This window comes from Leiobunum rupestre, chromosome 1, assembly GCF_980474605.1.
Source record: "Leiobunum rupestre chromosome 1, qqLeiRupe1.1.hap1, whole genome shotgun sequence".
Lineage (NCBI taxonomy): Eukaryota > Metazoa > Arthropoda > Arachnida > Opiliones > Sclerosomatidae > Leiobunum > Leiobunum rupestre.
Genome location: NC_143384.1, coordinates 41737491 through 41764173, shown reverse-complemented (window position 1 = coordinate 41764173; position 26683 = coordinate 41737491). Strand labels below are relative to the sequence as shown.

The following is a 26683-nucleotide window of genomic DNA, read 5'->3' as shown; positions in this document are numbered from 1 at the left end:
GCAAAACATACTACATTACGGGCTTCGTCGCCATTTTGCGTCCGCTTGCTAACGCGTCACACGAAGCTTTTGACAGCGCCGCGCTAGGGTGAGATTTTATTCTTGTGATGACGTCACTCCGTTACTAGCTCTCAGTAAAATGTTCCCCAAAGTGACAAACTAATGGAACGATATTATTGACTTATGGTAAGACGCATTTTCGAATCGGTTCGCAAACTCGACCTAAACTTTGTTTAACCGAAGTACTATTTCACTTAGTACCGTAAGTAACATAATTCACTCAAAAGTATGACGGTTGAAGATTCTCTTAAATTTTTTCTTCACACTATTTTTTCGATCCAGTGTTTTACATAATTTTACCATTTTTCGATTGGTCAGTCAAAAAGTGAAAAATTTCAAGTAATACGATAATATTCAAATGCAATACGGGTTAGCATAGTTCAAGAAACCGCCGAAGCGTGGCGCTATTTCCCATTTTTGTAGGTACGGTGAAAACGTGATTACTTATACAATTATGTTACTTATGCTTAACTCCGACTATCGAAAGAAGAGTGACGAAAAATTGGTCCTAATAGGAGTTAGCACCGTCGAATTTTATCTATTTGTTTTTTTAGTTAATTTTTGTTCAGCTATAAGACATTACATTATGTGTCTAAACAAAGAGATAAAATTCGACGGTGGCGACACCTATTTGGGCAAATTTCAGTTTAGTCTTCAGCCGTTAGTTACAAGCGATAAAAAGTTCAGTTAGACATTTTGCTCGCTGATAACGACAATATGAAATCTGTAAATTCACATTATGATGTTTTTAATTTAATATCCAAGTTCAATGTGTCAATGAAAACAATTTCATTAACTAATTTCCTAAAATCCATACAAATCTTTATTTATAAATTCACATGACGAGTTTACCTAGCTCACCTCTTACAAGGAGACTACCCGAGGTGTTTATTTCCAATTTTGTTCAAACTCAGGTGGTAAGTAGACCTTCATGTAACTTGAAAATCCCTAAAAGGGTGGACAAGAATGGGCTTTCGTTTTGCCATGGCAACCAAAGATGTTTTTAACAACTTAAAAACTGATTACTCGTATTTACCCAATATATGTATATTTTCTCATATTTACCAAAATTGACGTATAATGGTCCAAATGTACCAGATTTAGCCATGATCTGAATTATGTATGCAATTGATGAACCTTTTTTAATTTTTTGAAAAATATTGTTAGGGGGAACCCTTAAAATCTTCGATTTCCCCATGTTATTTTCCATAGAGAAAATCAGTTTTTAAGTTGTGAAAAACATTTTTGGTTGCCATTTCAGGGATTTTCAAGTTACATGAAGGTCTACTTACCACCCGAGTTTGAACCAAATCGGAGATAACTACCTCGGGTAGTCTCCTTGTTAGTGGTGACCGGACTAGCTACATACCTGCAAGTCACAGTTTGTATAGTGCTTGTTAGAATAATAGAAATTTTTCACCTTTACGGCAGCAACTCGGTACCTTTTTTGACATATGCTTGGCAAAAACACGACGTTCTGTTTACAGGTGAAAAGTTTGCATTATTTCAACAAGCACTATATTAACAATACCTTGCGGGTCCTGGCTCTCGGAAATATTACTTCTTGGCTATTTCCTGGGAGGATCATTTATTTGAGCTCGTATTGACCGATTTCAAATTTACGTTTTTGCGCGTGACAGTACATTGTGACAGTATATTGTGAGGTATAGCGAGCTTATTTACCTGCTTTTATACCCTAATATGGCGGGGTATTTTCACGCGCAAAATGAAATTTAAGATCCCCAAATTTTCAGCTAAGCTTTTGAAAACCGCAAATATTATTCGAGATGGTATTCTACTATTTTTTGCTTCAGCAGGGTACACGACGACTAAAAATAGTCAGCATGCAGTGCTGTGGGCTTTGCACTTTAGCTTTAGTATCGTCCAATCACTTTTTTTCTTTTTCTTCGGGTATCCTGGTTTATCACAAAATTAGCTAACTACCCGACGAACCCTCTTCACGAATCAGTGCATACGGATCGGTTTGAACTTGTAACGTGGTAACCGGTTTAAATCCTACGATGATAGAAATCAGTTAATAACTAGTTAGTGCAGGGCCCTGTGCCAAGTAGAATTTGGGGCCCCTAAGATAATTCAGACCTTACTTTTTGGCTCTATTAAAGCCAATGTAATTATTAAAATAAATTACCAATATAATTACTGTATTCAATGGAAAAAATAACATTTATGGCACACTTGGCACATGCCTTAATACGACCCTGAGTTAGTGGGTAATCCAGCTGTCGTGTGACCGTGGCTTTATTGAGAAATCAAAATATATTAGTTAGGGAATCACGGTTTAGACACTAAAACGAAGTGGGTAGCCAATGATTGAACCCTACTCCATTACGTAAGTCAGAGTTACTGATCAAGCGTTGCTATTTTTTTTTATTGAGATACACACACATCGGTGTCAACCCGAGGCCTTAGACACCAGCACACACACAATAACTGATTAATCAGGGCGAGATATGTGTAACGGCCACGCCAACGGGGGGATACGTGGGGACAGGGGTGGGGACACCCTTGGCGGAAGTATCCCGACCACCCGTTAGGGGATTGGTGGTCGTCCTCACACGGCCATCCACAAACTCTGCCTCCCGGACGCCTGGGATTACAGGAGTGAGCCACTACTCCCGGCTCAAGCGTTGCTATAGACCGATACACATTTAGCAAAGGAGAAGATCCTTTCAAAGGACAATTCTTTCATACTAGATGGCGCTAGCAGTGATAATCTTTCAATTTTTAGATTATCCAAAAACAGCGCAAAAATAATGATATTTAAAGCAAATGTCGGCTCGACGTAAAGTAGCTTTTTTTCAACAGATGTCGCAAACGTCGAAATAGAAACAAGATAGTTAAACTACATTTCGACCCAAAAGGCGGTACTTAAAGGTACCCCTCGCGTTGATTGGCTTGTTTGGAAATTGGTCAATAAAATTAACTCCAGTAATTTTAAACAATATTGTTTACATGGGATATATAACTTAGGTTAAAGTCCACTAAATAGAGTATAAGTTGTCTAAATATAATACTCTACAATGGTTCCTTTGCCATTAATAGATGGCACCACTCTCTCCAGTAAAGTCGCTTTTTTTAGAAGAATCCGAAAGATTCAGGGCCATCTCTAATAACAGGGGCCTTTTCATAATACATGTGGCAGTGATAGAGCCGACAGTTGCTTTAAGTAGTGTTAGAAATGGTTTTTATAATATTGCAACAGTATTTATGCTCTGCCCGCTAAAAGGTTTAAATTGGCGCCATCTACTTTAAATAAACGCAATAAAATTGAACCTCCAAATGTTTTTTTTTTCGTGTAAGCAATTTGTGAATCGGTCTATTCTTTTGTTCAAGCATGGAGAAAAGGTAAAGAATTATCTTATTAAGCAATTTTTTCGCGTCACGTCCATTCCAGCGATAGAATAGGACTAGCATAAAAATCAATGACCTAAAACCTGATGACGTCAAAGAGACGTCACCGAGTCAAGTTAACAAGAAAATTTCCTTGTTTTAAGAACAGTAAAAAATCAGTAAGCTAAAACTCTTCCAAATAATGTCAAATCATAAAGTCTAAGATACCCTTTCATAATGTGAAACGCTAAAGCCTTTGATATTTTACAGCCAATTAACACTTGTTATAAACTACCTCGTAAGCAATTTTGCGAATCTTGCGAGAACGTCTATCGTTTTTATTTCCGGTGTTAGAAATTGCATGAAATCTTGTACACTTGACGCACCCCGTAGGATGATATTCACGCTTTGACGTCACCACAGGCGGTCATTTCCTATGACGCCTTAAAATAGTTTATTTTTTTCAAGACAGCGTTGCCAACCCTTACGATAACTATCGTTTTGTGCGATAATTTGACCACAACGTACGATAATTTGATATTTAACCTGCTCGTGGGGCTAATTCCACATATATTTTAAAATTTTGAAAAGCGTAACACAATTTTGCAAACAAATTGTGTTTATGGAAGTGTTTCGAAGGATACTAGCTATTTTTCTATCGTACCATAAATTAAGCAAAATTGCTTTAATTTCCAATTGTTGGTACCATAAATCAATAATTACGTCCCAAAACTGTGTCAGTTAGTAGAAATAATTACTAATAGAATAGCTATGTGTAAAGTGGCTATGAATTGACGTCACACCCATCTAAATAAGCGCCTCTAGCGATAAAAATACGCGATTTCCTGCACGTGCTTACCACGATGACGATGATAAAAGCGAATATCTGAAGTCCTACGAAAATGTCATTCTAGAAATGGCTCTTGGTATAACGTTAAAAAAGGAAACTAACACACTTTGCTGAAAACTAATTACCAATTTATACATGGCCAAATCCCCGGCATATTCGACGTTTCAGTTAGAAGGGCCCAAAACCACCTAATATCTGGTTGGCAACGCTGATTACAACTTCTTAGTCCTTACGTTTTCTCCATGGTAAAAACCGGGTTCGATCCCAGCTTGTCGCACTGGCTGAAAACCCGAAATGACTCCTTCCGCGTTGAGTTTGCAAGTTCTCTCTTCCGGCTGGTTAAAGGGGTTTCCCGTTTATGATAAAAATTTGTTGAGGTTAACGGTAATAGTGAGTGTGACATGTAAGGCTTGCCACCATCCTCCTACGCATTGTACCCGGCCACCTACATTAATGGCATTTAAAGTCGCTAGATGGTCTAAGGTGGTGCCTAGCTGATTCAGAAGAATCATCCAAACGTTGCGATCATAACGCCAAATATTATTTTTCCATGGTGTCCCATCGCTCTAATATCAGTGTCTTATTCTTTATTGGGACTTTGCGTTCCTTTCTCTGCTTTTGCATGCCCGTTCTATTTAATTTATTATTATAACTGTTGCGCATGCTTATTATTCACGTCAGGAATCCATACCTCTACTTGGAATGCTTATCGCGGCAGATTTTCGTCTCGATGTGGCAGACGTTTTTTTTTGACGTCACTATGTTAACTTAACAAACAACTATGTAAGAGGGGAGTGCGCGCAGAGGGGATTTTTTTCTCTCGTAGGCGGGGCCAAAGCCGTCAGAGTGATCTTACCATACGCGATACGGAAGGATAAGCATTCCAAGTAGAAGTATGGATTCTTGTTAACGTTGCTTAAAATAAATAGACCAATCTCGGAGGCAGAAATCAATTATTTATGATGTTGGCATATTTCAAATTTAAAACCCGCTTTGACTTAAGCAGCAACCATGAAAACCATATTTATTTACACGGAAAAGCTTTAACTAAACAGTACACGCTGGTATAAGCCCCTAACGTAGCGCCATCTACGTATATAAAATCGAACTAAATGTTTTGAATTGGTCTGCTGTAATTGACTGTTTTTTCAGTTGATAAAGTGGTTCGTTTATGAAGGTTTCGGAAATGAGTAAAACGAGTGGATTTTTCCATTTTTGGCCACTGTACGTCGCTAGTGTAAGCGAAGATTCAAATTAAGCGCGTGGCCTGTAGTTGTTGCCAACAGTAAATAGGAGCACGAGACGTGGATTAGGTCAATTCTAATAGCAGTACGGCAGCGCCACAACAGGATTTTTGGGAATTATAACTTTTCGGCGACAATTTTGATAAGCGTAACACAATTTAATTTAAAATCTCTAATTGAAAACACGACTTTGTTCCTCACAGTGGCGTAGCCAGAAATTCGTCAATGGGGGGGGGGGGGGCGAAGTACGTGTATGTTAAGAGGCGGTCGAGAAGGCGTGGAAATTTAGTACAGTCTAAGGTAGGCCCAAGGGGGGGTCTATACCCGGAACCCCCCTCCCCTTGTCTACGCCACTGGTTCATCAATTTAAGTTAGGCTGTTACGACTGTTTCCCTCTAATCCTGGTACTCCATTTAAATGGATCTCTGAGTTCGTATACCATAATTTTCATTTTTATATCTGGCAACGATGCAGGGGCGTATTAAGAAAAAATTGGCGCCCCTTGGCATTGTCTAAACGGTTCGTCAGCAAAATAGGGGCGTATCGGTTTTTAATAAATTAATAAATAAATAAATATATTTTAGTTTCCCCAAACGTTGTTGGTCTTTTTTTATCTTTTCAGCGTTGTTTTAAGTAGGGGCAAGTCCAGCGCTTCGACCGTGGGGCTTTATCAGAGTTTTGGCGCCCCTAGAAAAATGCCACCCTAAGCACTTGCCTACTTTGCCTAATGGTTGATACACCCCTGCAACGCTGGAATAAATATACTTTTAACCCGTCAGACACCGTTTGCTTCTAAAAACCTTGAATATGAAAATCCATTCGATTATTAAATTGCCTTTTCCAACTACTATCACGGCGATACCACCATCTCCGAAACGTAAACGAACCACTATTAAGTAGAGTTTAGAGTTCGAATTATAGAGAGCCAGGATATTTTATCCTTAGAATGCAGGTACCTAAGAGTACCTTAATGGCAATAATAAGTGATCGACCTCTTAACACGTCCGTCCGGGTGCCCGGTCCTGTCGCCAAAATATCCGTAGCCTACATCCACCCACTGTGTCCTTCGTTTACATACATCGTCACGTAGAGCTGCAGTTTTTATTTTATTAAAGGGAATATAACCTCAGGTATTTGGTGTGGAACACCAACGTTTGCAGCTCTGGCCGCTCTTGCCTTTGGCTTTAGAAATGTTTGGCGCCACTGTACGGGAAATTTGAAAAATTGAAGGGGTCTTCCATAAAGATTGCTTTGCAGGTTATATTCCCTTTAAAGGCTTCTCATTTTGTTAAGAACATTAATTTTTGGAGACTTAAGTGAACTAGAGATAAAACTACCGTGTTATTGCAAACGTCAGCATCAACAAAATCCCAATAGAATGGCAAAATTATTTATTACAATGTATACTAAAAACATTTGATTCAAAAAACATATTATCACGGATGTTTGTCTGTAGTTCACTTTTCCTATATAATCTTTGTTACAACCAGAGATACGCTACGCTAAAAGAGTAATGTTAAAAACCGCATTCCCCCTTTGGAATGATTGCCCCTGGTGGGAAGAAGTTTAAATTAATAGAATTCGGAAAAATATTCAATTAAAATTCGTGGCAATAAAACGTTTATTTAAAAACCAATTCTGCCGCTTATTTTTTTCTATACACGCGCCAAGGCTTAGCGATTTGAACCTGGGATTTGGGATATTTAGTGTCCCCTAAAAAGTACAAACGCTCATTAGAATCACTCTGTTAAACCTAGGAGCAACAAACACAGCACCCAATTTTTCACCGATAGCGGTAAACTTTGAGGGAAGGTTTTAAGAGCAGCCACCGATTAGATGGCACCCCTAAGTACTACCAGAGTTCACCTATTTCCACCAATGGGAAAGCGGGTGAAAGTTCACGCTTTTTCATTGCCCAATAGAAAACAAGGGGAAATGGCAATAACATTTCACCCGCTTTCCCATCTAATCGGTGGCTGCTCATAAAAATTTCCGTCACTAAAACCACGGCCAACTTTGACACTCTCGCCATAGCGGCCAGCCCATTCGTTGAAGTTTCTATGTTAACCTACGAACAAAAATATCTCTCGGCGTCGAGCGCCCCTAGCGGAAAATTATCTTTAGAATAGTTTTTGTATTGAAGCCAATATAAAAACGAGCGTGGCGCTGAACGCCGATAGTTTATAGCGAGAAAATCCTTGTTCATGGAATTTCGGCGAATGGGTTGGCCGCTATTGCGCGAGTTGGCCGTGCTATAACAAACTAATGAAAATTGGTCAATTTGAACTGAGTTTCTTGTAGTCTAAACTTATGAATGTAGACGTTCCTTTCTTTTCAGTATTTTGACAAATCTTTAGTAACGTTAGAGCTTTGTGATAAAGAAGGTATACGACGTCGAATTTCTGTTTAGACAATATTAAAGGACGCCGTTGTTTACTATTTAGTCTTAGGTCTTCTTGCTTTGAGCAGTGTTGTAAAGTTATAAATTGTTAATTCTTAGGATATTTGATATATGAACAAGGCTATGGCTCCTATAAGTAAAATTAACCTGACACTAAAAAAAGTGAACTACGGTGGTCTTAACTAGTAGTGGTAACAGGTATAGATAGTAACTAGGATACATTTTGAACAAACTGTATGCGTTAAGCAGAATCGCGTGAATACTATATGAGATCTCTAAAAATTGGGGATCCTAGACCCATCTGGGGAAAATTCTATGTCGAAAAATCGCCTTACTTTATAAATCCTGTTAGATTCAAAAATCATCATTATTATTAGAAATAACTTAGATTTATGTATTAAACTGGTTATATAGCTGGCTTGACTTATTGGCGACGAAAAAAGCTCCCTTATTCGAATGTGTGGAGGAATTTTAGTGAATACTCATGACGATTGAAAACTTTATGAACAATTTTTACAATTTAAAATTAAGCCATAAGATAACGTTTCAACCACTTGACGTTGTGTCTTAAGCCTGTGTATTATGGCTTAATTTTAAATTGCAAAAATTGTTCATAAATTTTTCAATCGTCATGAGTATTCCCTAATTTTATTTAATTCCTCTATACATTAATCATCACCATGACAAACATTAGCACCTCTATTCCCTTATTCGAACCTCCTAATATTAAATTACCCTGGCTTTATCATTACCGTTTCAAAAAAAAATAGTAGTCGACGCTAGGTTCTCACCGGACGTAATATCTGCCTAATTTTGACTCGCTAAGCCTTGCCGACCGTAACGGAAATTTACCGACTTCAAAATTCAGAATACTTCAACATCTTTGTTGAAATCAGTTGATAAACTGAATTTTGATTTCAAAACTAGAGTAATTTAGGAGCGCTTTGAGAGTTGTAAAAGGAATTCATTATTAGTTTTAACCCAAGGTTCTTACAAGCGGTTTTAACCCTCTAAAATAATTGCGGGTGCCTTCGCGAATAAAATCCAAATGTGAAGTGCGTATGATAACGTGACGACGTTCAGACTGTACTCGCGGCACATGCGTGATAATCCGTAACTTTTAGCGTGGCGTATGTAGGATGTAGAGACGTACGCCGAGACAGAACCAGTATTTTTATTTTATGTTTTGCTTGCCTTTTGTTTCTTCTTTTCTTTTTGCACAGAAAAATCCGAGATCCGGCGAAAATTTCGACCCGATTTTCACAAACTCGAAAACCAATCTGACTCCGGCTGACATGGTCGTCATCAATAACCTGACCGGCAGCGAATTCGGCGGATTCACTTTTACCAACCCGTTTTATGCCGAAATTACGCCAGGACTTTGAAACATTAACCAATAGGCAATATATATATAGTAACCAATGAATGCTAAAACCAACCGCATTTGCGCTATAACCATTACGTAGGAATTAACGAAAAACAACAGAAGTTATAAGAAAGAGTTATATATTGAAATTGATGTAACACAAAATCGCGATTCAGATATTTCAAAAAAATATATAATTGTTTTTTTGAAATAATCCGATTTAACATGATATAATTATGGGATTTGCAATCTCATATACCAGAGACAGTTGAAAGTACAGAAAACTATTTCCCTTGTCATACACGATACTATATATATATATATTGCATGTTTTTCCACCTTTTAACAAAACAATTCACTTTATGCCTGCATATACCTCACTTTTTTAACGATATATGCACATTATAAAAATTAACGAGCTGTTACCACTTTTACTATACATATTATATATATATATATATATACACAGTATATTATACATAACCTTTTTTCTCTACTCAAATACATGTTCGGTAAGGTGAGTGGTCTAGTTTGGTATCTTGTCCTCATTAGTTTTCTATATTGATATAATATCGTATATCGTAAAACGAAAAAACACTTCGGTCTGTCAATTTGAAATTCAGAATTTGTGTTTATAGCCACTGTAGTGTCGCCCGTTGTCTCGCGAAAAAATATGAATAATAAGGAAAAAGAACTAGTGGGGTGTGGCAAAGTTTTAAGCGCGTTTGCGGCTGCGCGTAAATAACCAATGAACGTCAAGTCGACCGATTTTTGAATGAGATATGAATATGAACTTATTTTAATTTTTTTTAAGAACTAAAAACTTTCAAATAACTGATAATTGCGGTGCTGTTTCTAGTCAAATTTAAAATTATAGTTCAACCAAAATTTTCTATTCAGTTTTCTACAAATTAGTCATGGTTTTTTTTAAACAAAGTTTATTTATGATGTCAAATTATAAAAATGGCAGTATTCAGTAAATAACTAAGCTAATCCTTAGCTGTGCCAAAAATTATGTACGAAAACATTTTCTACTTGTAGAAACCTAGTTCGTAACGTTTTAGAGCACCGAAATGTTTTCCCCGTCAAATAGCATTTTAAAGCGACATCTGGTGGCAAGGAAAAGTACAATTCTTCTCGTTTAATCCGCCGCTACACTGGCACATAAATTGCGCAATATGCTTGAAATTCCGAAAAGCCTTTTTTGAACCAAATTCCGATTCAATTGACAGACAGTTTTGCAATTTAATCGAGTTTAAATTTTAAACATGTTACTAAAAAACATTTAAACGCTCTTATAATTATTGTTCAATGCTCAACATAAAAATGTGATGCAAAGCTTTTTTCTGCCTTTGCCTCTAATCGGAAATTGTGAAAAAAAAACCATTCCCAGCCGATTCCGTAATTGTTCTGAAATCTCTATTAATTGGTGTTTTTTTTTTAATATTTCGGTGACTTGAAAAATCTCACAATTTGAGACTTTGAGATTGTCGCGCCATCTAACGTAGACTACTAAAACAATTCCAAGTACCAAACTCGAAACTTTCAAACGTAACGGATAATTATAATTACGCTTTTTCGATAGTTCACCGGAGTCTACGTTAGATGGCGCTGACAACGTTTTCCTATTTATATCTCTATATGAATTCTCACTGGTTTTTTTTATATTTTACTGTGCTCTTTTTTTCCCCTGATCTGTTTTCATTGACACATTTTTTCCTTTTCAAAACTACCCTCTTTGTCTATCACTTTACACAATTTATACTACTATTATTATTATTATCATTATTACCACTAATTCTATTTTTCACAATTTTGAGATTCGTCGTTTCGGTAAATTTGTGGAAAAAATGTTATTTTTTTTACCAATAATTATTTCTTTTATTTGTTGATTTATTTTTTGTTTTTGTTTATATAGGGTTTATCGTTTTTTTTGTACATTTAATTCGGGCTTTTTATTTTCTTTTTGACTTGAAATGTCAGATTGTTCTACGTAGTATTAAATTGTTTTTTTCTTTTGTTAATACGGATATACGTAGTATTTACTTTCGTTTATTTTTTATATTATTACTTCGAATGGTATACGAAGTTAATTAACTCCTGATTGTATTGTTGTTTTAATTATTATTTCGCTTAAGTTAACAAAGATAGTCAAATTTTGCCCCAGTTTGAAATAGTTCGTCGATGTGTACACAGATGGCGTACCGTGACAAGGTGACTCTGAATAACGTAAAGAAGTAGTCAGCTAAACGTAATGGTTACGACCTTTATAGACGAGTTTCTTTATTGTACGACGCATGCCCGATTAGGAATCGTGGGATAGTTATAAGCCATTAATGACGTAAATACTTTGTAATTAATGATTGTTAAAGATAATCCCGGCATATTTGTTGAAACTCGTTTATTAAATGAAATTTATATAGATGGAGCCACTTTAGCATGGTGTAAAACGAATTGATACTGTTTTTTCTAGATGGCGACACTATTCAAACGACTATTTTTTCTTAAAAATACAAAATTTGACTATGATTTTTACTTGGAACTAAAATTACCTCTTTATTAAAGTAAAGTTCGATTTCTCTATTTTCATAATTAAAAACCTAAAAGACTACTTTATATAGTTAAATTTAAAATTGAATGTTCGTAACACTACGTCGATATACATGCAATATACAAAGTTTGAATAATGAAAGCACATTATTGGTTACCTTACTAAAAAAAGACGATTTTATTACGACAAATTATCTCCCCTTGTCCCTAAATTTTAGAAGGAAAAAGTAATATTAATTTCAATCCAAGCAGTGCTGTGATAAAAACCATATTGAAAAAAAAAATGGACTCCTCAGGATTCTGCCAAATAATTCCAACACATTTTTTCTCCATCAGAAAAATTGGCTTTTTCGTTTTAACCGAATACAGTAAACGTTTGGAGAATTCAAACCATATGTGGAACCACGAGTAGAAAGCTGTTATTGAAAATTAGCGATATTACCATGTCAGGAACTGGAATTAGACTTTTCAATTTACCTAGATCCACGTAGCGGCCAACAGTTCAACACAGGAAGCTCAAACTGCTGGATCTTCGTCTGCTCAGCAGACGCTTGGGGTTTTATAAATGGAAATCGTCAGCAGTTTATGAATTTATCGTGTTGGCCGCTACGTGGCTCAAGAGCTATCTTAAGGGAGTATAACCTTATCAGGGAAGGTCAAGCTTCCGTCAATAGTCACTCGTGGCGTAATGGTCTGGAAAGTAGTAGAAAATTCCTATTTTCCCTCCTGTATAGAAGTATGGTTGTGAGATTTACGCTTGCAGCAGTATTTCCTACGTTCTAAACTGTTGCGCCACCAGTGAGTATTAACGGATTCCAATTTCCCATCCTATATAGAAGCATCGTTGGGAGTTTTAAGCCTGCAGTAGTCTACGTTCTAGACTGACGAGCCACCAGTGAGTATTAACGGTAGCTTGACCTTCCCAACTATTGTTATACGCCCTTTAATTATTGAATTATAAACATAGTTCGGCAAATTTTTCAAAATTAATTTCTTTAAAAATACAATCACACCTAAATTATAAATTTGTTTAAGCGTTTTAAATTTGCATTAAAACCTTAGAAAAATTTAAAACGCTTAAACAAATTTATAATTTATAATGTTATTGTATTATTAAAGGAAGTAATTTTGAAAAATTTACCGCTCAGACCAAAATTTTGCGTGAAAAGAAACACGAAAAAGAATGTCTGGATGATTTAAAGCGAGTGGCGGCTCTATCATTGCCACCTGTATTGTGAAAAGGCCCCTATTGCTAGGGATGGCCATTAATGTATCCGATTCTTCGAAAAACGAGACATTAACTGGTGAGCGTGGTGCCATCTATTAATATCAAAGGAAACTAAAATTCAAAATACCGTCGTCAGAAAGCCATTGTAGAGTATTAAGGTTAGACAACTTATACTCTATTTAGTGGACTGTAACCTAAATTATATATCCCATGTAAAGATATTGTTTATAATAGCTGAAATTTATGTTATTGAGCAATTTGCAAACGATCCAATCAACGCGACGGGTACCTATAAGTACCGCCTTTTTTATTTCGACGCTAGCGACATCTATTGAAAAAAGAGCTACTTCACATCGAGCTGCCACTTTCTTTAAAATATCTACGTTTCAAACTGCTGCCGCCATCTGGTAAGTCTTCGGTGTTTAAGAATTGACCTCTAATGGATCTTCTTCCTGGTCTACAGATCTTCAGTCGTGTTAGCGTAGCTTCTATTCCGTCGTGCCAGAACGGTTTGGATTCTCCTAACTTAGGCGAATCCTGCAGCAACAACTATATAAAAACCAGCCGTGTTTTATTTGAATTTGATTGTTGTTCCCTCGATAGTCAATGCTAGCATGTTCATTGTCTTTTACCAAGCTCGATTGCTCTTTAAGGAGAATGTTATAATCTTGTTGTGTCATGTACACTTTTCAAAATATGCACGTACAATTAACAAGCACACGCATTTTAACCGTCAGAAATAATCTTAGTACCTTCATACTATTGTGGTGTTAAATATACCATTCCATTAATCTAGTATTATTAATGAACGCAATAATTATGTATTGCACGGGTCCCTTTTTCAGTTTAACATTGACTTCTTATTAAAAGTCAAATTGGACTAGCTAGAGCAGATTATATTTTGTAAAAATTGTGGGTCACGCTAAAATGATATGAGAGCAAAACTTTTTACCAAAAGATAAAACTACTTAAAAGTGGAAGTTCATAGGAAGATAGAAATGTTCACCACGTGAGGTTGATAGAAATCTTTGGCGTTTCAAACACTCAATTATCTATCAATGGTGGGTATTTAGACGAGAAGTTGGTAAAAAACCAAACTGAGTATTTTGACGAAAGGTTGGTGGAAAGTAAAATTGGGTATGGTATTTTGACAGGTAGGAAATAATATTAGAATATTTGGACGAGAGGTTAGTCGAAAATAAAATTGGATACTTTCAGTCGAAGTTGGAGAGAAATAAAATTGGGTATTTCTACGAGAGGTTGGTAGATAATAAATTTGGCAATCTTGACGAGAGGTTAGAAGAAAATAAAAATGGGTATTTCGACGAGAACTTGGTAAAAAATAAAACCGGTTATTTTGACGAGAACTTGGTAGGAAATAAAATTGGGTACTGTCAGGCGACGTTGGTAGATAATAAATTTGACAATCTTGACGAAAGTTTAGTAGAAAATAAAGTTGGGTATTTTGACGCGAGGTTGGTAAAAAATAAAATTGAGTACTTTCACTCGAGGTTGGTAGAAACCTAGCTATTAACACTGCTATTGATATCTGCTTTAGCTAGACCATTTTCAATTAAAATGAAACAAAAAACAAATACTTTGTAGAAACAGTTACGAAGTATTTGAAATATATTTACATGAGATTAATTCTTATAAGAGAAGTAGCTTGAAACGTTTGTTGCCAGACGGGTAAAAGACCAATACGGGGTTATCAACAAGCCAAACAAATTACAATCAGGTAACCTAACCTATTCTAACCCTAACTTCAAGGTCTGATTGCGTAACCATCAAGCTTATATTCACTTTCGTGGTTAACAAGGGCCGTGTTTAGGGGTTTGGCGACCTTGGGCAAAAACTTGTCGTAGTGGCCCTTGAACACGGCTCTCATTGTTGTTAACTCTCCGTATTGGACTTCGGAAAATGGAGGGTTGTCCTCAGTTGGCCTAAACCGGTTTTTACAGGGTAAATTCTTCAAACAAACAAAAAACACGTAAAATGTTTTTCAGTTTATAAGATTTAGCTAAACTGTTCTTTGGCGTATATTATATAAAGAAAAAAAAAACGTTTATCATAAAAAAATCTCTATTTTGAGAGTTGTACATACAGAAATAGTCTACGTAAAACACTTACAAAAGAGCACACTAAATAGACAATTTTAATAATAATTGTAGTAAAATTTTATCGTATGTTAATGTTTGGGCACTAAACTAAAGTAACAGACTAATATTTCAATGGTTAATGTTTTTGAGCAAATCGAAAAAAAAAAATATGAAATGAGCGCACGAAAATCTAAATGTTGAAACAATGTTGAAACAAGAATGTGGTCAGTTTGGTAAGTTAAATATATATAAAACAAGTGTTATATCTTTGAATAGTCTACGGAGTTTCGTGGCTTCTGGGTTTAAGAGCAGCTGGGAAAGGCTGGTTTTGCTTGTATTCCAACTTTTCAAAGTCTCGTGCCAATATACTTTTTAAACTGAACAAAATCTAATCTTCCTCTCACTCTTCGTGGATTTCGTACTAACTAGAAACTAACTAACCGACTAAGCACACTGGAATAAACTAAAAAACCCTGATGGATCTTTTGTCACAGCAGTAAAACGAAACGAAGACTAATCCCACCTAGTGACATTGCGGTTAGCTTAGCAACTACAATAGCGCCATCTGTTTAATCGCGACCGAAAAAATAGTGGGATTTACCCCATTCTAAAAGTCAAATTAATAGTTTATAATACGTAATTCAATTAATCTATTATTTATCAGAAAACAACAGTATAGAATTGTTAGCGTTTAGACAGATGGCGCCACCAAGTTAAGGTTTCCGTGATCGATAAAATTAAGGTGGAATTAGTCATCTAGAACAAAATGGCCCTCATAGTCTAATTATTTGCAGCCATTTTGTTGGTTTTAAAAGGGCCACAGAATCTTTTGAATTTCACTAGTTTCCGGAATGTGATTGGTCGTATCAGCCATCACGTGGTACGGAAGGAGAAGAGATACTTGAAATTCCGGGCAAAATGTTTTAAATGATTGTATGTCCCTTTAAATATTCGAACTGACAAAGCAGTATTTTGACCACAACGATTCCATTTTATTCCTTACTTCAAATTACTTTTATCCGGTGCCAAAATCTACCCCTTTAATTTATCACAGCCCTAAAAATACTATTTAAATTTTAAGAGCTACTGAAATTATATTCTATACAAACTATACTGTTTTACTATAAATGTTATATTATTCTATATTGGATTTTGATGAAAACGTTATTGTATTTAAAAAAAAACATGTTAACGAAACTGTTTTTTCTTGTTTTATGGAATGCAGAGTTGTTATTAAACGTTTTTTTCTGAATCTCTAAAACCATATACGTTTCTAGTGAATTAGGCGTTAGGTCGCGATACCCCCGACACCAAATTTCGTTAAAAACGCACAAATCATATTGGTTTATACTTTATAGGACAATGTTCATTGTGTACGTATTTCAAAAACATTTAAAGTAATTTCCCACCACGTATCTTCGTTATGACCGTTAGAAAAGTTTATAAAATATAAATTTGAAATTGAAACCATAATTATGTTTACGTATAAAAATTGGAAAGAACCAACGTTGTTTGTGTAGCAGCCATTTCAGCAAGTCGAATTAGGCACTAGGTACAAGACGAAAATAATAATAATGCTTTTAACCACGGCTCATTTAAGTAAGCCGTGTTTTAACCAAGATTAAGCCAGTCAATATTCATTTTTATCAACTAACGGAAAATTACAATTTAGCAAATAGCTGTTGAAACTTCATACATCTAAATAAAAAAACATTGCCTGCGCTTTACTATCATTTGGGTAAAGCAGGATACACGACGATCAAAAAAAAACGAGGTACACAATATAGCCTAATGTACAAACGCGTATGTCCTTTTGCAGCGTTCTAATTAATTCTTATAGATAAAAATAGTTATAATTGTAAATATTGTAATTTTTTCCATGCGATTTAACGAAATTTACTGGTTTAAATTAGTAAAAATACAAATAACCAATTCAGAGCAGAATTTTGAGAAATCATCATGAGATTCACACTGTACTTTCGCGGGATTGAAAGGACTTTTATGTAGAATACGATATTTTAGAATATATTAAAGCTTCAAAAATATAGAAAATGAGGAAATTATAAGGTCCTGAACTTAAAATCATATTCTTTGGACAAAACATCTCAACTAGTTCTCCAGCATTTCCATTAGTAGGTAAAACATTTTACAATGTTTTTGGGGTTTTGTAGGTCGTATATCAAGAAGTGTGAAAAAATAACATTAATTTTGCTCTGAATCATTTTATCTTTTCCATGTTGCTAACATCGGTGTACAAATCTTGTTGTACGCTTACATGGCCTATTTTTATCCGGTAATTCTTTTTCAACATTTTAACTGTTACAAATCTTTGCTTAGTATTTTCTCACCCCAGTACACCACCCCTCTATTTTTAACCAAACAAACAAGATGTACCCCATCATTAAATCTTTACCTATTTTTTTACATTGTCACCAAAACGAATCCATCTACATGTAGTGCTTTTTCTGTTCTTTAAAGGCCCATTAAATGATTGAATTTATTATTTTCAAATCAGCTTAGAGAGCAACAAAGGTGGCGTGTAGAAATGGACGTGGCTGAATCTGAAAAAAAAAACCACCGTAACACTAGACAAAGGGGGAAACTATAGCATGTTCTAGTTCAAAGGAATATCACATGTGGCGCTGTCGTACAATGCCAAAGGTTCTAGCTTAGATATCACGATGTTGTTTGAACATGTTCTGCCACGTAGTTTTCCCCACGCCACTTTTGGTGCCTTTCAAAGGTATTAAGAAATACTTGAAGGTACAACTGAACTCGTGACACTGTATCTAAGTAGACTACAGTAGCGACCAAACAAAATACCTTGAAATATACCGCTTCTTCAGTAAATATATGGCTAATTTCCGTATGATAAAATAATCATACATCATTTAATGGATCTTTAAGATTGGTGTAAAATGGAAATTCGAGTGTTTTAAGTTATTTTTACAGGTCGTTTCGAACAGGTTTTATTATGTTACTCTGTAAAATATTTCGATTAGTTATCGGGAACTTCCAAATTGGGTAATGGTATTTTTTAGCAGCTTCACTTACTTGTATTAGATTTAGTAAAGTGCATGCGTTTTTAGCTTATTAGTCGCACACGATGTAGCTCGTAGTCGCACCTACTTAGTATTATTACTACTACCCAATTTACTTTCAACTATGAATTACTATTAAAAAAGGAAATGTGATATTTTCTATTAGAAATATTTTACGGAACATTACTAATAATTTTTTCAAAAAAAAAAACACGTTTTCTAGTTTGGATTATTTTCTGGAACCGATAAATAACCAAATTCAATTGTTAATTTAATTATGTTGGGCTTGTTTTAATTATTCAATTACGCAATTGTACTTCCTGCGTTCTGTCATGTAATTTTAAGAAAACTACGGTTTGTTATTGGCAAGGCTTTAGAACCAGTTCCACTAACAATGTAATCAATATATCATAATTTACGAAATGTTAACTCAAGACTGCAAAGAAAAATTAATGAGTTAATTTGCATTACCCGTAATTGTTTCAAATGTTAGGTCTTTGATAAATAAAAGTTAAAAACAGGGTTGCCACTCATTATTTGAAAGAAATTCTTTCTTAATTAGATAGTGGCAACCCTGTTCGTGGAGAGACGCGAAGGAGTCGTGCTGTAAGAAATTGAATGAGCCTTTCTAACTTGTAAGTTGAATTATTAAACAGCGCGTTTTAAAATATAACGCTTTTACAAAAATGACCTGGCTCTCGGTATTACTACTTATAGGCTAATCGCTGAACTGAATTTATTTAAACATCTATTTTAATCATCACAGTGATTTCAGCGAATTAATGGGGGATAACAATAATTTCCACACCGGTTATTTTTAGGGCGTGATGACGTCAAAGCTAGCTCTGAGACGTCATCTCGTTGTTTCACATCCGAAAAAACCGGTGTTGATCCCCTTTAATTTCTTCCCTATTCTAACACTGTTATTTCGGTAACGTGTGAAAGTTGTTTTATAATACGACTCCTTACGTTTACTTCATGAATGAAAATAGATTTGAGTTAGATATTTTAGGATAAATTTATAATTGCAAAAGTACAATTTCGTTCCATTCCTGAACTCCTTTTACGGTTTCTATTTAGAATCCTGATTAACCCAAAAATAACAGGAAATGGCCAACATGTAAAACATTTCTAATTGTGAGAATTTTTTTGGCATTTTCTTTTTTTTCGTGCACGATTGAAATCTTTTTAGAAACACCGAAAGGACGTCAGCAATTTTGACAAGCAGTTTACGAGCGAAAAGACCGACTTAACTCCCACAGACAAACTGTTCATGATGAACTTGGACCAGACGGAGTTCTTCGGTTTTTCATTCCTCAATCCTGAATATATTCAACACGTCTAGTTTGCAAGCGCATACGGTACTACGAAGATAAATAAACGAAACTAACTTAAACAAAACTAACCCCGGTAGCGAAGCCAAGAAGGAACAAAATAAGGTTGTTAATAATGAGAAAATATAATGTTCGCCTTTTAACGCGAAGTTGACACTCAAAAAATAAAACAGTAATTTTTTCATTTTATGTTCGTCTTTCCCAAAAGTACTGTAATGAGGAAGACCCTGGTTTGATGGCAGGCTGTCTACTCGCTTTAATTTATCGCCAGTGTCAAAATTTTACTCTTTGTTAGATATTTAGCAAATCTGGGATATTAATCAAAATATTAATTGCGATACACGGTTTATATAGGTAATTATATTAATTAATTGCATTTTTATATAAGATATTAGTTGCAGGATATTTAAAGAAAAACCATTCAAACATTCCTTAAATTGAAATATTCCTTAATCAGTGCTTAATTTTCTATTTTTACAGCTTTAATTGTTAGTAGATTTACCTTTTTTCCAATGACAGCTTTGATACGAAATATACAATATCGTGCAACTAATATTTTACACTACTTTGGTGACATCTAGCGATTATATCACGACTTAGTCAAGGTCTAGTCAAGAAATTTTAATTGTTTTATGTTATACACTATATAAATATCAAGTTATGCAGAATGTTAACGTATGTATGGTTGTTGATAAGATGTAAGCGGATAATTCGCGAGTCACGGATGAAACGCGACATCTATCGACCGAAAATGAACTAATCGCTTCTACCTTAAACGTCATGAATGTTAGTTCTGTTCAGTTCTACGCTCGAAAAACACATTTTAGTTTATGGATCTCCACCGCGATTCGTTCCATTAAATTTCTTAGTTCCATTTTCGTCCGAGAGATGGAGTGTGTCCTTCCGAAACTCGCGAATTCATGAAAGTTATCGGTATGTTAATCAAATTGTAGTTTTGTAAATAATAATCTTCGGAAATTATAAATTGTTCCACGAATGAAAAGTAATATTTTGAAGGAGTAAATTGTTGAAAACGAAATCATTATCTAATCAAACGAGGGAGCGACGGAGTTGGTTCATTTTTTGTGACATTTACAAACTTTTCGGCGTGTTTTTTGACATTTTTGGTAGTTGAATAATGCGACTTAAAACCGTTGAAGGTTTCCACTAAAAGGGCAGAGTCACCTGAAAACCTCTTACCTGTCGTCAATACCTCACTAAATATAGATTTTTTTAGTTTCAAGCGGAAATGATAAAGAACTTTTAAAGGGAGTAGATTCTATTTTGCAAAATTATCTTCTAAAACTCGCTAAGTTTTTTTTCTAACGGAACTAGCGCCAACCACTAGTAGCTTTTGTTTAATTACACCTGGTGGCAGAAATGCAGGGCCGTGCAGAGTGGGGGCAGGAGAGGCAAATTCTCCGGGGGCCCGATAGTAAAGGGCCCACGAGCATGCTTTGAAGGGGCCCGTTATGTTAAGGGCTAACGAGCATGCTTTCTATGGGCCCGGTACGTTAAGGGCCCATCTCCTTGCTCTTCAGTCTTAACCATTGGAACTTTCAATTAAATGGACCCGGGATGACATAATTGGTCCCGGGGCCCGAAATATCTCTGCACGTCCCTGCAGAATGGCAAATTTGTTAATATACGTAGAAGTTCATACTCCCTTTCAGAAGTGATTTTTCAATTTATTTAGTTCATACGTGGACGAATAAATCCTTAGCGGCTCTCCGGATTTTAAGCCAATTCGATCGTGAGTCCCACTATAGATTTATTAGTCCATTACATTGGCTTATAATATTGTTAACCGTGTTAGTTTTTATTTTAAATTACCCTTAAAGAAAAGGTGAGAAGGTGACTTTTGTCGGTGCTGGGTTTTCTTTAAATATCAAATTGAATCTCATTCTCAAATTTTATATCTTCATATAACTGCAATGCTATACTAGGAACCACCCTTGGAAGGGTATACGCTCTAGTATAGGCCATGCCTAGATATTGATACGCATTTTCGATCAAGCTTCGAACTGAATTTCGAATTTGGTCGGTTTACTGTTGAGGTTATCAGCTAGGATTAATAATAGTGTTACCTGGATATATCACTTCGACACTTTTCTGACCACAAATAGCTTTTACGATCACGCATAACGTTGCGGGAAATTCTTGATAATTCCGTAACAAACAGGAAACCTCGTGCTTTTAATACTAGGCCTAAAAACGCGTTTTGATACAAGCACGATATGCAACTTCGATGTTAAGCCTAACCGCCGTTATTTTCAAAATTCCGATCGCGAGAGCAGAACCCGTAACAAACGGAAACGGTTTTCAAACGACTTCCATCGAAAACACGTTCTCATTTCTTCCCCCTCGCAGATAACACTATTATTTATCCTAGTTATCAGTTTATCAATTTCTTTTCGTACAATGCGCAAATTTAAATTTAGTATTTTCAGAAGTTTATAAGTGTATAAGAGAGAAGTGTTTACCTAGTATTTTACTTAAAAATGTTAAATGTAAAAATTACACCGCGTAGGGATATTTACATATTGATAAACTATATTTTCCCGATGAATTACTATTAGAAAATCAACCCTCACTATGTTTTCTTCACAAAGGTTTTTTGAAAATTCAACGTATGTGTATACACTTGGAATGTCAAAGGTAGACTGTGTTGAAAATAGTCGCCAATTCGACATTAAGCCTTGACTCGAGCTATTTGCTATTTTTGTTAACATCTAAGTCAACCAAATTCGAACCCCCCCCCCTCCCGTACCTTAAATGCGTAAGAACTCCTAGGCGTTTCCTGTACTAGATCCAAGGGTTACTCTTGGTTTGAAAAAAAAAAAATAGGTATAGTGTAAATGAAAACTTTTTTATAATTTGGTGTGCTTTGTAGGTTTACAAATAAATTAAGGGTGTAAATACAATATTACATCGTTGTTAGACATCTTTTAAACAAGGAATTTATCTCGTGCTATATATATATATATATACAATTATCAGGGTTTCTCTGGTTTCATTCTATAAAATATGAAAGATTCTTCCATATTTAAAAAAAAATTAATACCGGTGTGTAAAATATTTAGTCAAGGGCTACCTGCAATAAAGTACACATATGAATGTTGTCACTCCTGAAATAAAGTATTCTCAACATTTTTACTCGATCTCCTGAAAAATTTCTATAGTTGCCTTTGGTTTTCGTAAATTTCGTATTTTAGTAACTATGGGTACCAATAGATGGATGGCACTTGGAGAAGATAAGGTGGTTCTAGAGGGAAAAGTATCTCTAGCACAGGCGCTTCGTACACAGGGCTGGACATAAGGCACTAGTCACGGCATTTGACTACTAAAATAAATGCTCTCACTACTAAAGTTAATCGAAATCTGGGAATTGACTAGTGAAAAATTTACCTAAATATTCACAAATAATGGCGAATATGGCGTATCATAAATTAATCATTCATCAATCCTATTTTATTTTTAAAAAAATCACAACATGCTTGTAGAAAATCAAGAGTCCCCTTAGACAAGTTCTGATTCAGAATTTCCATCTCAAATTAATGCTTCATTTCATGACATTATCAATGTAAATATTTTAAACTAGTCGAAGACTCGAAGTTGTGAAAAAATTGTGATCGGCCAAAGTCACGTAAATCAAGTAATAATAAACTCTTATTTTAATTCTGACGGGTAAAGCAAAATGTTGGCTTTCCTACAGGTTTTTATACCCCCTTTTTTACCCCCACTAGTCAGTGACTACTAAAATAAATGAAGATAGGATGCTCACTAGTCAGGGTGAATACTAAAAAAAATATCCGTATGTCCAACCCTGCTCGTACATAAGCCCGGGTTCCGACGTACGAATTTAAAGACGGCTAGTTAAATATCATTGCTAGTTTCGAATTCCTCTAAATGGGGGCAGCACGATAAATGGTCCTGAAATTTCCCCTCCTAAAACCTTGGAGGAATAAAACAAGTATACAGGAGTTGCGGAGAGCTGCGAAATCGGTTTCGTCAGTGACCGTGAACTCGCGCGAGACGGAGGGGTTCAAACGCGACTAGCGCCAACTGCATACGGAATTTTGCCACTATTCTCATTTTATAGCATTGTTTTCACGTCGTCTGGTTTGTTTTGAAACATTTCTAAATTCTTTGCGCCTTTTTCCAAAATGACTCGTATTTGTTTGGAGGAATAAAACAAACCAGACGACGCGAAAACAATGATATAAAATGATAATAGTTGCAAAATTCCGTATGCAGTTGGCGCTAGTCGCGTTTGAACCCCTCCGTCTCGCGCGAGTTCACGGTCACTGACGAAACCGATTTCGCAGCTCTCCGCAACTCCTGTATACTTGTTTTATTCCTCCAAGCTAAAACACCTTCTCTTCTCCAAAGATGGCAGACACAGAACAGCCGCTTCTAACTTAAAGTTGCTGGAAGGTGTTTCCACCTAGAAGCATTTCGTCAGTTTTTTTTAAACAAATCACAAAATGTCAACTGGGCAGATGATACTCCAACAGTTTAAAGGTTTATCCCTTTGGCCGCTGCGTGGCTCTAATGGTTAGTTTATCACAGCCAATTCATTTTTTATTTTAAAGCAAGTTTTAGTTCCATTCAAGGCAAAGGTTGCTGAAGCTACAATAGTTACAAAAATCTGGTGCCCTTGTTGAAGATTGGCTGTTTCTTAATGTCGTCTTAACAAGAATTACAGTAACTTTTGAGCATATTTTTGTATGATATAGGTTAAAGTCCACTTAGAATAGTATAGTTTTTGTAATTATTATAATCAACAAGGGTTATCTGTCGTTTGTTTATTATTTTGGATATTCTGTATTTTAATTATCATTGCCACCAATAGATGACAGAAGAAGAACAGACCAATCAAGTTACCGGAAGGTGCTTCCAACTTTAAGCACTATCTGTAAATTTTTTTTCAAACGTTTTTTGGGTAGTATCGATTTGAACCTCTAGTTGGAGCGCTGACTTAAAGCAACTGTCGGCTCTATCATTGCCACCTGCATGATGATAAGGCCGTTGTTATTAGAGATGGCAATGAATATATAAGATTCTTCGGAAAAAAACGACATTACTGGAGAGCGTGGTGCGATCTATTAATGGCCAAGGAAACTAAAATTCAAAATAGCGGAACGTCGTCAGAGAACCATTGTTGAGTACTATAATTAGACAACTTATACTCTACTTAGTGGACTTTAATCTAAATTATATATTCCATATAAAATATATTGTTCAAAATTACTAAAATTTAAGATATTGTCAAATTTACAAACGCGAAGGGTACTTTTATATCCCGCCTTTTCATTTCGACGCTAGAGACATATCTGTTGAAAAAAGAGCTACTTCACCTCGAGCCGACACTTGCTTTAAAAGTTTTGAAATTTTGATCAACTGTCTGTATCAATTTTCCCACATTCCTTGGAAGGTCCACAACTCAACGCGGACGAAAACTCTGGGAAGGTTAAAATAGTATTTTTTACAAAACCTAAAATTTATTGAAATTCAAACACACAGTGGACCTCTTTCCGGTTATTTCTGGACTTTGTTCTTTGAGAAATTCGTTAGCGATGTTTGTTAGCGTCTACATTTTTAGCAAAACCTCAATGGTGTGGTACTTCCTAATCTCGAAAGTGAGCTCTTCTGGACCTACAGAATAACGTAGGACTGCTAAAGCTTGCGGGCCAATCCTGACATCAAAAAACGGGTAATCAAAATATTTTCATCCATTGACCGGAGATTCTACGGATTACAAAGATAAAATCTACATCATTCCATGGAGGTAGGTTTTTCTGTGAATTAAAAATTTTACCTTTTTGATTAACGAAGTTAAGCCCGACAATGTAACGTGACCTTAGAGCAAAAGTCAAGTGTGTCTTTAAACCCCTATTTGAGAGCATCATTCGTAGCTTGCTCGTGGCCATGGTAACGCGTATAGGTCGGCCATGTCATTAAGACGCCCATGGTGTTCACGTGATTATTTCGCAGGATCGAACAATTTGCTGGGGGCAGGGGGTAATGCCCCTTCAAACAATTTACTGAGGGACAGGGGGTAATGCTCCCTTCAAACAATTTACTGAGGGGCAGGGGGTAATGCTCCCTTCAAACAATTTACTGAGGGGCAGGGGGTAATGCTCCCTTCAAACAATTTACTGAGGGGCAGGGGGTAATTCCCCCTTCAAACAATTTGTTAGGTGGAAAGGTGGTAATGCCCTCTTCAAACAATTGGCTAGGTTGTAAGGGGGTAATGCCCTCTTCAAACAATTGGCTAGGTTATAAGGGGGTAATGCCCTCTTCAAACAATTGGCTAGGTTGTAAGGGGGTAATGTCCCCTTCAAACAATTGGCTAGGTTATAAGGGGGTAATGCCCTCTTCAAACAATTGGCTAGGTTGTAAGGGGGTAATGTCCCCTTCAAACAATTTGCTAGGTGGTAAGGGGTAATGCCCCTCAAACAATTTGCTAGGTGGTAAGGGGTAATACCCCCTTAAAACAATTTGCTAGGTGGTAAGGGGTAATGCCCCTCAAACAATTTGCTAGGTGGTAAGGGGTAATGGCCCTCAAACAATTTGCTAGGTGGTAAGGGGTAATGCCCCTCAAACAATTTGATAGGTGGTAAGGGGGTAATGCTCCCTTCAAACAATTTGCTAGGTGGCAAGGGGGCAATGCCCCCTTCAAACAATGCCTTGACGTTACAAAAAGAGGGTTAAAAATACTTTTAAAAATGAAGTATTAAGTCAGGCTAACGTAAAAATAATTTAGGATTCTTATTTCGAATTTGTTTCAAAAGCCACGTATCTCGACTTGCTTGACTATTGACTCTCAGATTTCCTTTTCAATGTAAAGTTTATTTTCATATTACCCTAATTTAGGTCGTGCCAAGAACAGATCGAAGCAATTATTTTTTACTAATAAAATGGAACTACAAAGACTTTTTTTTTAATTTTAAGTATTAAATAATAATATATTTATTAACTAAATAATTTCGATGTTAAACTATAATTTAATTAATATAAATAGTTATTGTAATATGTTCAATATCAAGATATATATTATTTACATACTAAATATTAAAAATGAATAATTGGACCTAAATTAAATATTTAAAAAAATAAAATACAATATTTATTTGAAAACTAATGTTTTTGACTC

General features: G+C 35.6%; 1 protein-coding gene across 5 annotated transcripts in view; it reads left to right on the top strand.

Moving 5' to 3' along the window:
- Pkc53E (Protein C kinase 53E) overlaps window positions 1-22680 on the top strand; it is a 253932-nt gene extending 231252 nt beyond the window's left edge. For 2 of the 5 annotated variants that reach the window (XM_090180269.1, XM_090180270.1), the window contains exon 16: window positions 19383-22680. In XM_090180269.1, coding sequence (XP_090036395.1) covers window positions 19383-19535 — 153 coding nt within the window. In that variant the 3' untranslated portion in view covers window positions 19536-22680. Of the gene's footprint in view, window positions 1-9129; window positions 11803-19382 lie in introns of those variants that run through there. The other 3 variants (XR_016481799.1, XM_090180267.1, XM_090180268.1) reach the window with 3 other exon arrangements.
- Window positions 22681-26683: the final 4003 nt, after the last annotated feature.